At 42.7% G+C, this 16,497-nt stretch overlaps 1 protein-coding gene across 6 annotated transcripts in view; it reads right to left on the bottom strand.

Annotated features, from left to right (window-relative positions):
* Nucleotides 1–14,315, bottom strand: part of HECW1 (HECT, C2 and WW domain containing E3 ubiquitin protein ligase 1) — a 172,902-nt gene extending 158,587 nt beyond the window's left edge. For all 6 annotated transcript variants that reach the window (XM_017894935.1, XM_017894936.1, XM_017894938.1 and 3 more), the window contains exons 1-2: nt 14,147–14,315; nt 2,775–2,944 (exon numbers count right to left, since the gene is read on the bottom strand). In XM_017894935.1, coding sequence (XP_017750424.1) covers nt 2,775–2,944; nt 14,147–14,285 — 309 coding nt within the window. In that variant the 5' untranslated portion in view covers nt 14,286–14,315. The remainder of the gene's footprint in view (nt 1–2,774; nt 2,945–14,146) is intronic.
* Between the last annotated feature and the right edge of the window lie 2,182 nt (nt 14,316–16,497).

Below are 16,497 nucleotides of genomic sequence, written 5' to 3'. Positions count from 1 at the left end.
AAATATATATATATATATATATATATACACACACACACACACACACACACACACACACGACAACATGAAAGCATGTGGAGCATCTGGGGAGTGGCCTTGGCATAGATCTGAGGTGAAAGGTAGTGGGGAGTGAAGCTGGAGGATGTCACATGTACTATTAGCTAGTTTATTCAATACCTGTGTTCAACCATCTTCTCCCCTGCCTTCCTCTACCAGAATCAGGGAGGTGAAATGCTAAGTGTTTCCATCCAGGCGAGGCCATATGTGAGGTAACAGGGTATTAGCTGAGAAGGGCTTTTCTCCCAGGAAGAAAATGCAAAGTCCTGCAAGGAGAACGCTTTTTTGGCCTGTTGCTTTCTTCCTGCCTGGAATTTGGACTTGAGGCTTTAACAGAGGAGGATGAGGCCATCTGCTAAGGATGGTGCAGTGGGCAGGCCCGAGGAGCTGGGAGCCCTGGGGGCTCACTCAACAGCGGCACTGCCTGGATCACCTCCCTCTGGACGTCTTGTTTGCGAGAAATATCAGAGCCAGTCAGATTTCCCTTTGCTTGGAGCCAAATACATACTTAACTGACATAATGGTAAGCAATGCCCGCTCAAAGAAGGCCTTGAATGCTCTGCAGAGCAGCTATGACATTGACATTTGGACCCTGGGAACTGTTGTACAATTTAGGGGCTGAATGGACAGTTTTGCAGCAACACAAACCGTGGTTCAAATCTCCATTCAGCCAGTTACACACTGTTTAACTTGAGACATCAGTTATCCTCAGCCTGAGCCTTATCAGGGGGACATGAGATGAGGGATATTTTAGATGAATAACTCTAACTGCACCACGTGGGACGGAGGGGAGGCAGCCCAAAGCTGGGGAGGATTTGCCAGTATTCTGCCAGAATAAAATCAGTCTTAACCAAAGCTTCAGAAATCATTTCAGAACTTAAAGTGTATTCTAGTTGATGTTTTTAGCCAAAAAACATTCTGATGGTGCTGGATTTTCTAAACATTCTCTGACACTTAAAACACCTTTATGACTAAATGTCTTAGAATAGGTTCCACTAAAGTCCTTCAGAAGAGAGAAGCCTTCCCCCTCATACAAAATAAATTCCTGGGGTATCTTTTATTATCCCTAGGAATGCAGGGAAGAGTTCAGAAATAATTGATGAGCATAGCCAGGACTGAATAAACAATTTAAGATTCATTATTCCCTTCAAGCGGTGCTATCAGTGTTTTAGAATCTGTTGATAACCAGCGCTAGGAGGAAGTTTCAGTACAAGTCTATTTCCCTCATGTCTACTTCAAAGCTCTAACGAAGCTCTTCTGGGAAACCTGGGAGAGGGTTAATTAAGCCCAGGAAGGGAGTGGTATGATTTAATAGATAATAAAAAATATTTGCTCTCATAGGTCTCATTATGTTTTCTTGTCAAGGATGCTTGAAAGCCCTAAGTCAGAGATGATCTACTCTGAAAAATAAAGGAAGATATCCTCTCCAAAGCAAGTTCCTTCAGTGGGAGCATGTTTCCATCAATAATAGGCTGAGGAGGGTAATCTAAGGCTCAGGTGGAGGATAACTGATCTCTCAAATTTATAAAACCATTAACTGGCCAAGCTGGGATTAGAATCCAGGTTTCTATGACTGTAAAACTGTACTTTTAACCTACATTATACTCCATCCACTCTCATGACCTAGGTCTCCCCGCCCCTCAACTACATGGTTTGGGGGTTATAGCTTCAAACTCAGGTCTGGCAGGGAGGCAGCCAAATGGGTGGTGATGACTTTCTTTTTTCTTTCTTTTTCAGAGACAGGGTCTCGCTCTGTCACCCAGCTTGGAGTGCAGTGGCATGATCCCAGCTCACTACAACCTCTGCCTGTCAGGCTCAAGAAATCCTCCCACATCAGCCTCTCCAGTAGCTGGGACCACAGGCACACACCGCCATGCTCAGCTAATTTTTTTGTTTTGTTTTGTTTTGGTAGAGACCGAGTTTTGCCATGTTGCCCAGGCTAGTCTTGAACTTCTGGAGTCAAGTGATTCACCTGCCCTAGCCTTCCTAAGTGCTGGTATTATAAGTGCAGGCTACCTTGCCTGGCCAAATAAATGGTGACGACTTTCTGCGTGTCCTTTAGGAGAGAACTTTGAGGACCCTCCAAACCCCTGGCAAAGGCGACACTTTTAGGAGTCAAGAAGGGCCTTTGTAGACAACACAGACTATTCAATACTCTAGCAAGCTGCCCAGCCCCGTGCAAACCATGAAGATGGGATAAACCATTAGGCTTCACTATCTATTTAAATCAAACAATATTTAACCCAACCAGGGATATTCTAGGGCTTCCTGATTCACCAATCCGAGGAACCTGACAGTTTTACAATCTCTGGAACTGGTCTAGAAGGCTACATGTGAGATTTGACACCCTTGCTCAAGGATCACGTGCATGGGAAGAGCTGTGGAGAAACTGGAAGGCTCTGATCACAACTCTTCTCTTCCCTCTCCCACACGAAGGGCAGAGGGAAAGGCTGTCCTTCTCATGGCATGGGTTCTGAATCAGAAGAGGCCACTGCATGCAGTGCAATGAAAAGTGTGTTAGTTCTGTCTGGAGGGACTTGATCAAGATCCCTGAATTGCAACCGCAGAAGAACATGGCTCCCTTCTAAGACTATGACAGCCACAGATTGAGCAGCAGAGCCCAGGGCTCCATGAAAGGAGGGAAGGAGGAGGGCTGGTTCACAGTCAGCCCTTTCACTTTGTTACTTGGGCTTCTTTTCAGGGCCCACAGCACTCACCTCGGCCTGCCAGATGGGGTTCACGGTGTTGCCTATGATCTTGGATCTCCTCTCCTGTCCATGGTGAGGGAGGGCGGGGAAGATGCTGTGCTTCCCAGGCTGAATGGAAATCTTCAGATAAGGGTCTGGGTTGAAAAACATCCCTTTCTTCAACCCCATGGCTTGGAAATCTATAAAATAAAGGATACTTTAATTTAAATATGTTTTAGGGAGGTTAACAACTGGCACTTGGTAACTACACCTTTCATGAGAGGACCATTGGCCCTTATGAACTAGATCTCTAGTGTTACTCAGGCAGGTAAATGGGCTGGGGTGAAGGAGTGAGGGTCACCCCAGGAAACGTGGGTAGCACAGAGAGACAAAGTTCAATTTTGGAAATTTGATGGGTCTGGGTATAAAATTCCTCTGCAAGGTGAAGACATTAAAAAAATAAGGGTTGTAGTCTCACGATATATGTGGGCCTCACTGAGTAAGGTAAGAGAATTGGCAGAAATAAAGAGAGAGAAGAGGATGAAAAGAGCACAGAGCGTGGACAATGGAGGAAAGAACAAACAAGACCTGGCCTCCATGGAGCTGAGTGCAGTCAACGAGGAGAGTTCTGAGAAACCCTGCTGCCAGGGAGGGCAGGGCTTTGAAAACCGAGCTGTTCTGTTTAATTGAAGATATCTGACCATGTACAATTTCATGCTGCACAAGGAGAGGCAGAAAGAGTGTGTGTGCACAAGATCATTTATGGCAATGGTTTATAGTTGGATAATTTGAAATCACATTATATTTACTAGAAACATATTTATGATGTCAAGGAATATAATTTTTTTTTTTTTTGAGATGGAGTCACCCAGGCTGAAGTGTAGTGGTGGGATCTTGACTCACTGCAAACTCTGCCTCCCAGGTTCAAACATTTCCTCCTGCCTCAGCCTCTTGAGTAGCTGGGATTACAAGTGCCTACCACCATGCCTGGTGAATTTTTGTATTTTTGGTAGAGACGCGTTTTCACCATGTTGGCCAGGCTGGTCTTGAACTCCTGACCTCAGGTGATCCACCCGCCTCGGCCTCCCAAAGTGCTGGGATTACAGGTGTGAGCCACCGTGCCCAGCCAAGGAATGTAATTTTTAAAGCTTTTCTATTGTTGAAGTATTTTTCAAACAAAATTATTTACATTTATACACAAGTGTAACAAATGGAGGTAAAGATACACAGGATCAGGGATTCCCAGTCATGGTATAAGTTGTGAGGGGTTTCAATAATTTGTTACTGATGAAAAAGCACAGATGTTTTCATATGCATTTATTTAAAAGTTATTTTGAGTTGATCCGAGGTTAGCCGCTTAATAAAATTATTCCTACTCTCTGGCATGATAATATATTACAGCTCTGTGAAAGGACCATATAGTCAAAATGGCCCCCAAATGCCAAAGGAGTTGAGAAACCAAAGAAGGAGGCAGACAAATCCAGTTTGTCGGTAAAAGGAGTTTTATGAGGGAACTCACAGACAAGCATGGTCTTGGGCTGCAGGAGACTGGTAGATCTCCGCACTGTTACTCGCCAGACCCAGGGCTTATGTACCATAGGGAAGGGGAACATAAGCCACTGCTCTGTGCAAGACAGTGAAAGGCAGCCCTCCAGAACAGGCAGGAATGCTGCCTGCATCGCAGCCTGTTGTTTCTGCCATAACATCAAGGTTGACATGTTCTTACACTAGCGACAGTGGATAAAGTAGGAAGAGGAGGCATTCACAGGACTGGGGGTGATCAGAAGTCAACACAGTGGATTCACATCCACAGTGGAGTCACTTTCACCCCCACAATTGCCATTGAAAGAAAGAAGGCAGGAAGTACAAGCATCACAGAAATTTGCAAAACCCAGGCCACATCTGCAGAAATACGTGTAGACAAAAGTTAACATAGCAGCCTGAGACTACTCAACTGTTTATAAGGTTGGCTCTTGGCTAATGTCTAGAAACTTGGATTTCAAGAGGGCTCCTACCTTCCCAGAACTGGTAAGAGTGGCTCACTGTGCCTAAAGTGTTTGTGTAAATGATGTGGCTTATGGTGAACACTGCTTTCCTTCTGGGAGGCTGGAAGTTTGGTGTGGGCTAAGCAGAAGATGCACACAAGACCAGCACCGCCCCCACTGTCCCCCAACACCTCACTGAGTAGAAACCCTGTCTCTTGTCTCTAAGAAGCTTCCCTGGTAGACAGCATTTCCACATGTTGTCACAGTTCATCCTGGGGGAATGAAGCATGTCTGTGTAACTCCACCGGGAGAGGCCCATTGGAAACTTGTTCCTGGCTTCCTCCAGACTTTGCCCTAAGCACCTTTACCCTTAGCTGATTTTGCTAAGTATTCTTTCACTGTAATAAGTCATACCAAGAGTATAACTAGATGCTGAGTCTCGTGAGTCCTCCTAGCAAACTGTTGAACCTAGGGGTGGTCTTGGAGACCCTGACTTATTAGAGTGTGAAAGACATATATATGTATATATATGTAACATATATATATAAAATTCATCATAAAATAGTGACTACCATTGCCTCCACCACCACCTACTGTTTATTTGCTATCTACTAAATTCTGGGAACCATTCTAAGCACTTAAAATACATTTTCTGATTTAATCCTGACCACAAACTCCACAAGGTAGAGATTATATCCTTATTACAAGGAAGAGAAAATGAAGGCTTACAGATTGTCAGGGCTGGTTGACATTAGAGATAAGACCTGAACCAGCCTCTTTGATTTCGAAGTCTGTGTTTTTGTTTGTTTGTTCGTTTTGAGACGGAGTTTCACTCTTGTAGCCCAGGCTGGAGTGCAATGGTGTAATCTTGGCTCACTGCAACCTCTGCCTCCTGTGTTCAAGCAATTCTCCTGCCTCAACCCACTGAGTAGCTGGGATTACAGGTGCTCGCCACTACCCTTGGCTAATTTTTTGTATTTTTAGTAGGAATAGGGTTTCATCATGTTGGCCAGCTGGTCTTGAACTCTTGACCTAGGGTGCTCCACCTCAGACTCCCAAAGTGCTGGGATTACAGGTGTGAGCCACCGTGCCCAGCCCAAAGTCTGTGTTTTTAATCAATCTGTTATATTGTCTTTTTATAAAAATGTCAACTTTGGCATTGGTGAAATTCTTAACTATAAATGAGTCTTTTTCGATACACTTTGTTCTGTTCTATCAAACAACTTGTCCATATCTGCACCAACATGTCTTTATCAAATGTTTGATAGCTGCTAAATTAAGTCACTCTTATTGTTCTTATATTTTTAAAAAAGAAAACACCTTTCTTTATCACTCAGCCATTTATTGTTCCAGATGAATCTTATTAAATTTTAATAACTCCTTTCAAAACACTTAGATTTTTATTAGAACTGCAATGAATTTATACATTAGCTTTGGGATAATTAGTAGCTTTAGAAAACAGAGACTTCCACTCAAGGGCACATGTTTCTTCATTTGTACAGGTCTTCTTTCCTGTCCTTCAGCAAATGTTTACACTTTTCTTTATAAAGACTTATGTATTTAAGTTCAGTCTGAATACTCAAAGAGATATACGTTTCATGGAATAAAAATATTTGAAAACTGCTGCAATAAGAGGTATAATTTTAAAGACACTGGACTGCTAGTCATTTGGGAACACTCACTATTGAACTTTGTAACTTTGAGTAAACCAATTTAACTCTTTCTGGTCTTAATGTTTTCCACTATGAGATTGTTGGGAGAAATGTCCATAAGAGCATGTAGAGTTCTAGAATTTTCCAAAAGTAAATGCTACGTTAAAGGAGAACAGTTAATTTCCTCTCATTTTTGCCTGTATTTTTTGGTTCTGGTAATAAACATATGTACATTTATTATAATACTTAAAATATAGAATAAAATAGGATTTTAAAGTTATTTCAAATAACTAATTGAAATAATTATTTATTTCAAGTAAGTACCCCCTCCCCACCAGGGGCAACCTTTGCCAAACCTTATTTCCTCCTAGTATTTTTCTTTGCACAGTTGAGAACATACTGCATATTCATTATTGCATCCAAGATTTTTCTTTTGACTTGCAATATGTGTAAGACACCAGAATATATCACCCCATTATATGTGAGAGCCTGGGAAACAACATCCCAAAATCTGTGACTTTGGTACAAGGATTATTTAGAGCTGAAGACAACTGAGGAGAAGTAGATAAAAGAAAAGCTCTTTGCCCTCTTGCTATTTTCCCAAAAGCAGGGCATAAATTTACAAAGGTGTCCCTCCCTCTTCCGCTTTCTACCAGGGGGATCAAAGGTTGATCCCCAGAGATGACTTCAGACCAGTACCAACCAGGAGACAGCACCAGATGAATCTGCCTAATAAACTGTACTAAACAGCATCTATCTACCATACCATAGCCTTCCCAGAACTTGCTGCCCCTGAAGACTCAAAGTCCTTTTCCTTTGCCCTGTCACTTCAACAAAAATTGAACCATTCTTTGTTGAAGATGTTACATAAGCTGAAATTCTAAACCACATCTTTGAGATTTACTCATTTTCCCTGGGTACCTCCTATGTATACAGGAGATATACATGTTAATAACTTCTGTTTGTTTTTCTCTTATTAATCTATCTTCTGTTACAGGGGGTCCTTAGCCAAGAACTTAAGAAAACTAGAGGAAAAACTATTTCCCACACCAACAACATCATAAGGATGTTCCCATGCCTTTTAGAACATTTTGTATACACAATTCTTAAGGGTATACAGTATTTAATAAATTGACTCTATGGTAATTTATTTAACCAAGCCCTAATTTTGAATATTTAAGTTGTCTCCGATATATTTGTAAATAAATCTTTGTTTGCATTTCTGATTTTTTCAGTTAGAATGCTAAAAGTGCACTTCATTGAAAATTAAAGTGATAATATTTACCTAGAAAATGTATTACCTCCAGGAAGTGGTAAAATGGGAAATATAAAAGACTTGACAATTAAAGCATTTGCGTGAGCAATCTTGCTTTGATATGTCCATTGTACTCTTGGAGCTTTCTAAGATGGCAATTCCATTATCTACTTTCTGGTTATTTCTCCTTTCAAACTCTAAAAAGAAAATCAGTCTTTTTATATTGCAATGTCTCCAATTCTCAAGTTTTCTTGGATTTTATCTCTGTATGCTGGAGTACATGCTCACATATTATTTTGAAGTGAGGTGTAAGGGTGGAGTCTTTGAGCCCTTATAAACCTAAGGGTGTTCCTCTTGCCTTCCCACATAAATGAAAATCTGGTGGACATGGAAATCTTGAGTAAAAAAATTCTCCCCTTAGAACTTGTGAAATGGGAGAGTTCCCTGACCGCCCCCCGCCACAGGACATGCAACAGGGGTGTGGTTCCTATGCTCAAACCCCTTACAGGAGACGGAGCATTCAGACAGGCAGGTGCAGGAGCCGGGGTGAGTGCTTTTGGGCTCTGGCCCTGAGGTAGCATCTAGGGGAGGGTGTCTATGACTCCTGAAGCCCCAGTGGGTACGTTACAGTGCTCCTTTAGCTCTGCTGTCTGCGGGTGGCTTAAGTGTTAACCAACTCATTGCCCTCTTGGTATCTGGATCCTTATCTGGCGTCCAGGAAGAATCACATCATCACACACCGACTCAAAGGATGGTGAATGCAGGGGTTTTAGTGATTGGTGGAGGCAGCTCTCAGCAGGATGAATGGGGAGCTGGAAAAAGGATGGAGTGGGAAGATGATCTTCCCCTGGAGTTTGGCTGTCCCTCAGTCGATCTCCTCTTCAACCTTCCCCAACTGAACTCCTCTCAACATTCGGATGCTCCTTCTCTTCTCTCCTTCTCTGCCGTGCCACTCTTCTGTTGCTCTGCTCTTCTGTTCATCTGCTTGTGGAGCCTGGGATATGCGGCTTATATGGGTACAAGAAAGAGGGCCATGGCAGGCCAAAAGGCAACATTTGGGTGTGAAAACATGAATGCCTGTTCCCATTTAGGGCCGTGGGTTTCCAGGATTGAGGGTGGCGCCTTTGCTGGGGAACTGCCCTCTTCTATCCTGTATTTCCCTGTCTCCTGTCCCTATCACTTGATAGACTTTGCTTCTTTATTTTGGCATCTCAGAAGACAAGTCTGAGACTAGCATGAGGATTGTTCTTTTGTACGTATCACGCATTTTCAGCCCAGATGTCTACCGTGGCTATATTTGAAAAAAAAAAAAAAAAAAAATCTTTTAAATGAGATTTGTCTAGGTGTTGGTCTCTTCATATACATTTCTTTTTTCTGAGCACCTGATGGTCTTCTTTAATTTAAATACTCAAAATTATCTTCAGCTTAAGCAAGTTTTCTTCTATTACTGTTTCTGTTCAGTTTATTCTGTTTTCTTCATCAAAAACATTGATTATGTGTTGGCTCTGTATGTGCCATTCATCTTTTTTCCCTCATCCATTTTGGGCTTTGCCCTTTTGTGCTCTGTACTGCTTTTGAAGGCTTTTAATTCTGTGATTGTATTTTTTAGAGTTTATTTTAAATCTCTTATTGACTGTGGTAGACCCCACAAAGATGTTCACATCCTAATCCTTGGAGCCTATGAATATGTTACCTTACATGGTAAAAGGGACTCTGCAGAGTGATTAAGTTAAGGATCTTGCAGTAGAGAGATTTATCTTGGACTGTCCAGGCGGGTGCAATGTAATCACAGAGTCCTTGTCAGATGGAGGCAGGAAGAGCAAAGTGAGGAGACGGCAATGTGATGAGAGAAGCAGAGATTGGAGCAATGTAGCCATAAGCCAAAGAATGCTGGCAGCCCCTAGAAGCTGAAAGAGGCAAGGGATGGATTTGCACCAGAGCCCCCAGAAGGAAACAGCCTGGCTGACAGCTTGATTTTAGTCCCTTAACATTCATTCTGGACTTCTGACCTGCAGAACAGTAAGAGTACATTTGTGTTCTTTAAGCCACTAAGTTGGTGGCAATTTGTTATAGCAGCAAGAGAAAGCAAATACACTTGACTTTCTAAGTTTCTATTTTTGCAAGCTTTAAAAAACTCCCTTATTATCTTTTCTCATCTTTGATCTCTTAGTTAATATGCTCTGTACTTCCCTCTATTTTGTTGAGGGTACAAGCAGATGAGTGATAAATATTTTACTTTTCTTTAGTAGGTATTTGTCAATAGAATAGTTTCTTTTCTCTTGAGTATTATAGTCTTCAACTTTTTAATAGGGTATTTTCTTCACACATTGTTCAAGTAAAAATTTCTATTGTTTACCTATGAGCATGTCATATAGTCCTGGCATTTGTCCATCTTTAGTGAGTTTGGTTGTCCAACTGGTTGTTGCTGGAATCCTTAGCTCTGCTCTTATACTCAAGAGCTGACCAGCATGGAGCAAATTTTTTATATTTTGTGGGCTTTGCTGATCTTTCTGTTTTGTCCTTTTTTTTTTTGAGGCATGGAATTTATTTTTATTTTATTTTAGTCTTTTGAAGCAGGGTCTTGCTCTGTCGCCCAACCTGGAGTACAGTGGCACAATTAGAGCTCACTGCAGCCTCTAACCCCTGGGCTCAAGTGATCCTCCTGCCCCAGCCTCCTGAGTAGCTGGGACTATAGGTACATGCCACCATGGCTGGCTTTTTTTACTTTTTGTAGAGATGGGATCTTGTTATATTACGCAGGTGGTCTCAAACTCCTGGGCTCAAGCAATCCTTCTGCCTTGGCCTCCCAAAGTGCTGAGATTATAGGTATGAACCACCATGCCTGGCTGCATGGAATTTATTTTGATAGTTTCAGCAGTATTTGCTTTTTGTCCTAGGCAGACATAGTGAATGCAACATACATATACATAGCCAACTACTAAGCATTATATGTCCATGACCATTCCAAGCTTGCTCTGCTAGTTACTAACTTTATATCCCTAATCACTTTCCTTTTCTGGGAATTGTTGTCTTGGAATAAATGTAGGAAAAGTGATGTGTTTGGGGACTGCAGGAGATGAACCAACCCTGCTCACCTTATAAAGTAGCTTTGTGAACCAAGTTGGGGTGGTGGTGGCAGGGCTTCCTCCTCTGGTAGGTCTGTGAGCCCATGTCCTCATGGCAGAGGCAAAGCAGAGATGAAGGAATAGAGACTGTCCCCTCCATAGCCCTGCCCTGCTCACCATGCATGGCATTCCTCTTGGGCTTCCCGATTTGGACTTCACTGGAGCTTTGGCTAGTGATAATTCCTCTTGGTTTCTGGCATATAGTTGTGCAGCATTCCTGGTTTTTACAGGTTGGTACTAATAATTGTTATTTCTTAAGCATTTCAATAGGAGTTTCTAGCTTTTGCCTTAGAAGTACAAAATTAGTGAGCTGAAGCCACCATTGCAAAATTATAACTGAGACAGTAAAAGAAATCTGACCTAACCAACTCTATCTTTTGTCTAACCTATAAGCTATCTTTGTTCATTCCTGGGCACAGGCCCAATTAACTTTGGGAGGAACTTAGTTTATGGTTTACCTTTGAAACAAAGACAATAGCAGACCTTTCCTGAAACAAACCCCCTTCTTGCCTGGAGACTAGACTGCATTTGTAGGACTAACAAATTAGTCAAAAGATTATAAATTATGATTTAGGAGTCATGCAGCTGGAGGCTACAAGATTCTAACTACTCCCAAATTGCTCCTGGAGGTAATGTCACTATTGTAAAACCTAAGATTACTGCTTGAGATATTTTGCAGACCCTATACTTGATGGATCAGCTGGCACCACATAGGTGGCTAAACTGGCTCATCTGATCTTGTGGCCCCTACGCAGGAACTGACTCAGCACAGGAGGACAGCTTCAGCTCCTTAGGATTTCATCTTCAACCCAACCCATCGGCACTCCTGACTCACTGGCCCCTACTCACCAAACTATCCTTAAAAATTCTGATGCCCGGGGAGACTGATTTGAGTGATACTAAAACTCTGGTCTCCTGCACAGCCGGTTCTGTGTGAATTACTCTTTCTCTACTACAATTTCCCTCTCTTGATAAATTGGCTCTGTCTAGGCAGTGGGCAAGGTGAACGCATTGAGTGGTTACAAGATTTTTCTTCTTCTTCTTTTTTTTTCTTCATCCTAGCTATACACATGCTAACACTGTCAATGGATCAAAACATATTTGCTTTACTGGGCTCACTTAGACTTGAAAAGCCCAGTTAACAGTGTAGCTCCCGCCAGGCGCGGTGGCTCAAGCCTATAATCCCAGCACTTTGGGAGGCCGAGACGGGCGGATCACGAGGTCAGGAGATCGAGACCATCCTGGCTAACAAGGTGAAACCCCGTCTCTACTAAAAAATACCAAAAAACTAGCCGGGCGAGGTGGCGGGCGCCTGTAGTCCCAGCTACTGGGGAGGCTGAGGCAGGAGAATGGCGTGAACCCGGGAGGCGGAGCTTGCAGTGAGCCAAGATCCGGCCACTGCACTCCAGCCTGGGTGACAGAGCGAGACTCCGTCTCAAGAGAAAAAAAAAAAAAAAAAAACAGTGTAGCTCCCAAGAAGGCACATGCACTTCATGTCTGTGACCCCTGGTATTCAAGGCCTGCAACATCTGTTGATTTGACAAGCTAAGGTAGTAGTTTTCCAACTGTTGCTCAACAGAATCCTCAGGCTTTATGCCGCGGTGTCCCCTTAAAGACTGTTTAGGGTGGGATTGAGTGTGTGAAGCCCTGAGCTTTGTATATATCATGTTAACCAGAACAGCTCAGTTTTTCTTTTAAACTTTTATTTATTTATTTATTTGTTTGTTTATTTATTTATTTATTTTTGAGATGGAGTCTCACTCTGTTGCTCAGGCCGGAGTACAGTGGTGCAATCTCAGCTCACTGCAACCTCCACTTCCCACGTTGAAGTGTTTCTCCTGCCTCAGCCTCCCAAGTAGCTGGGACTATAGGAGCCCGCCATCATGCCTGGCTAAGTTTTGTATTTTTAGCAGAGATGAGGTTTTGCCAAGTTGGCCAGGCTGGTCTCAAACTTCTGACCTCAGGTGATCCGCTCACCTTGGCCTCCCAAAGTGCTGGGATTACCACGCCCACCACGCCCAGCCCTGAACTTTTAATTTTTAAATAATTCTGGGTTTACAGAAGAGTTCCAAAGATAATACAAAGATTTCCCACATACCCTTTGCCCAGTTTGTCCCATTATTAACATATGATGGTGTCAGGCATCTGAGCCCAAGCTAAGCCATCATATCCCCTGTGACCTGCAGGTACACATCCAGATGGCCTGAAGCCACTGAAGAACCACAAAAGATGACATTCCACCATTGTGATCTGTTCCTGCCCCACCCGAGCTGATCAATTGACCTTATGACAATACTCCCTCCCCATCCTTGCAATAATGTACTTTGTGATACTCCCCCGCCCTTAAGAAGGTACTTTGCAGGCTGGGCACGGAAGCTCGTGCCTGTAATCCCAGCACTTTGGGTGGCTGAGGTGGGAGGATCACGAGGTCAGGAGATCGAGACCATCCTGGCTAACATAGCGAAACCCCATCTCTACTAAAAATACAAAAAAATTTAGCCGGGCATGGTGGCGGGTGCCTGTAGTCCCAGCTACTCATGAGGCTGAGGCAGGAGAACGGCGTAAACCCAGGAGGCGGAGCTTGCAATGAGCCGAGTTCGGGCCACTGCACTTCAGCCTGGGCGAGAGAACTAGACTTTGTCTCAAGAAAAAAAAAAAAAAAAAAGAGAATATACTTTGTGAGATCCACCCCCTGCCCACGAAATATTGCTCCTAACTCCACCACCTATCCCAAACCTGTAAGAACTAATGATAATCCCACCACCCTTTGCTGACTCTCTTTTAGGACTCAGCCCACCTGCACCCAGGTGAAATAAACAGCCTTCTTGCTCACACAAAGCCTGTTGGTGGACTCTCTTCATACAGACACGCATGACAGACAGAACCATGGTACATTCATGAAAACTAAAACGTTAACTTACTCTTAAATATTAAACGAAAATATTATTAGTTAACAGACCTAATTGGATTCCACTGATTTTTTTCCCATGAATGTGCATTTTTGAGCGGCTCAGTTATCTGTTTTGCCAGTTGTGCCCCATGTGAGGTTTTGTTTAGACAAAGAGTTGAATAGCTGTGTCTCTTCCCAGGTTTTCCTTACCTCCCCTAGTATATGCTCAACTACTGCTGTGTGGCCCTGGGGGAAAGGTAGAACTGCAGCCTCTCTTCCCATCATCTCAACATGCTTTCACATCTATTACTTCCTAAGCTCTCTGTTATCCTTATGTGGTCACGGGAAATTGAACAGATTTAAAAAACATTTTTGCTTTACAGATTGAGAAATTAAGGCACAGAGAGGTTGACTGACTTGTAGGTAAGAGTGAAATGGAAGCGAGTGTCCTCATTCTTATTCTCTCCACAAAGTCTCTAGGTGAGCAAAACATACCTGAGAGAGAGAAGCTGATCAGCCTCCGACTTCCTTGTCCTTGGACAGTCTCATCAGCACCGATGCTTTTAAAAATCTGGAAAATGGGAGACAAGCAAAACAAGCACTGAAATGGATATTCACACTTCAACACAAGCATGCTTATTCACAGTTATTTTACCAGCTACCGGCAACGAAGACAGTGATTTCACTGGGTAACTATTGATTAAAACAAGCTTCTAGGAAGCTAATATTTTTCCCAGTAGTAGAGGAACTGTTAGTGGGGGTGATGGGTACTTTTCAGGAAAATGGAAATCAACAAACATAATTACTGTAACAGAAAAGACCCTTTGTAACTACTTATGCAAACAATGTCTTTTCACATTCAAATTTGCAAAAAGTATTTATTAACGCAGGGCCTAAGGCACTAGAATGATAGGTCAATAGATGTTTACTATTGTAATTATAATGTATTTCCATTTAGCAAAGTAGAGTGTTGAACTGCTGCATCTCCACTTATTATTATTTAGGGATTTCCAGGAAACTGCTGGGGAGGAGCCTGAACGTAGCATTAAGCAGCTCTTCTGAGCTCTCTCTTAATTAATCAGTTGCCTTCCTGGGAAATTTCAGAACACAATTGCTATATGGATTATCTGGAGTCTAGTAGGTATTTGAAAACAATGTTGCTAAAATGTTTTGTTTTTCATCATTGCTCAATATTTAGTAATAGGTTAATCAAAATAGCTAGAGTTTTTGCTCCCATTCTCTTCTAGGAAGGTTTTATTCAGAAATGATTTTGGGTATTTGAAGGTCCTTCCTATTTACCTTTGCATGTGTTGTATGTTTGCAGAAAATAATTTTAAAACGCTGGGTATTAAGCAAATCCACAGTGTCCATTTTTTAGAAGATAATCTGTACTAGGAAGAGAAAAATGAAAATATCCGTAATCTCTTGTTCACAGTCTCATTATTTGTAGGTTGTGTGGGTTCAGTCTTTTTCTTTCTTCTCTTAGTATTCTTGATGCTGTATAGGTTGTGACTGGATATTCACATCAACCTGCCTGATATAAGACCAGGAGCAATGACTGGGCATCACAGGGCTCACACTTCAGCCCAGTGGAGTACAAAGGGATTATTATTCATCTTTTCACACTGAAGCAGGTGCCCCTGGTGAGCCTGTGAGCTCGGCTGCAGCTTGTGGACGAATCTTGGTATGACTACCCTGAGGCACAACTGTGATGTTCATCTCAGGGATCCTGGGCTGTTCAGCAGAGGGAGCCAACCAATGGAGTGACATATGGAATGGAGCTCTGAACCAGGCCAGATAAGAGACTGTCAAACTCTTTGACACATGTCTGTCCCTTAGAGTCTCATTTGGTAAGAATCACAGTAAAACATGGCCAGGATTGGTGAGTCAAAACTCTCATAGGTCCTGGGATATTATGAAAACTTGAAACTTACATTTGTCTTAAAGCTGCCCTTGCAAAATTATGACTGAGATGTGAAAGCGATCTAACTTAACTGATTCCATCTTGCTTCTAACCTCCAGGTTGTCCTTGTTCATTCCTGGGCATAGGCTGAACTAACTTTAGGAGCAACGTAGTTTATAGTTTATAGTTTAAACAAAGATGGTAACAGCCCTTTCCCAAAGCAGACCTCCTTCTTGCCAGGAGACTAGATTGCCTTTGTAGGACTAACATTAGCTACAAGATTAGAAATTATGGTTTAGGAGTCATGCAGCTGGAGGCTACAAGATTCTGACCCTCCCTAAACTGCTCCTGAGATCAGTGTTTGAGATATTTCACAGACCCTGCACTGGATGGATCAGTTGGCACCACCAAGATCAATAAACTAGCTCGTCTGATCTTGTGGCCCCCACCCAGGAACTGACTCACTGCAAGAAAACGGCTCTGACTCCCTATAATTTCATCTCTGACCAATCAGCACTCCTGACTCACTAGCTTCCACCTCCCCACCCCCTACCCCACCCCATCCCACCAAGTTATCCTTAAAAACTCTGTTTCCTGAATGCTCAGGGAGATGGATTTGAGTAATAATAAAACTCTGGTCTCCCACACAGTTGGCTCTGTGTGAATTACTCTTTCTCTATTGCAATTCCTCTGTCTTGATGAATTGGCTCTGCCTAGGCAGTGGGCAAGGTGCATCCTTTGGGCAGTTACAGTCTCATTGGAATTCCTTCCTCAGGAAACTGACTCTCAGGTGAGACTGAAACTCACCAGATGCCCAGATCTAGACCAATGGATGCCAGACCACTTATTTGTCTACCTTAGTTCCTTAGACTCCTCGTTTGTTCCTGTTTTACATTCCTTCCCTGATATATAAACCCCAATTTTAGTTGGTCAAGGAGATGGA

The sequence above is a fragment of the Rhinopithecus bieti genome, unplaced genomic scaffold, assembly GCF_001698545.2.
Source record: "Rhinopithecus bieti isolate Rb0 unplaced genomic scaffold, ASM169854v2 scaffold_26424, whole genome shotgun sequence".
NCBI lineage: Eukaryota > Metazoa > Chordata > Mammalia > Primates > Cercopithecidae > Rhinopithecus > Rhinopithecus bieti.
This window is presented reverse-complemented; position numbering and strand designations above follow the sequence as displayed.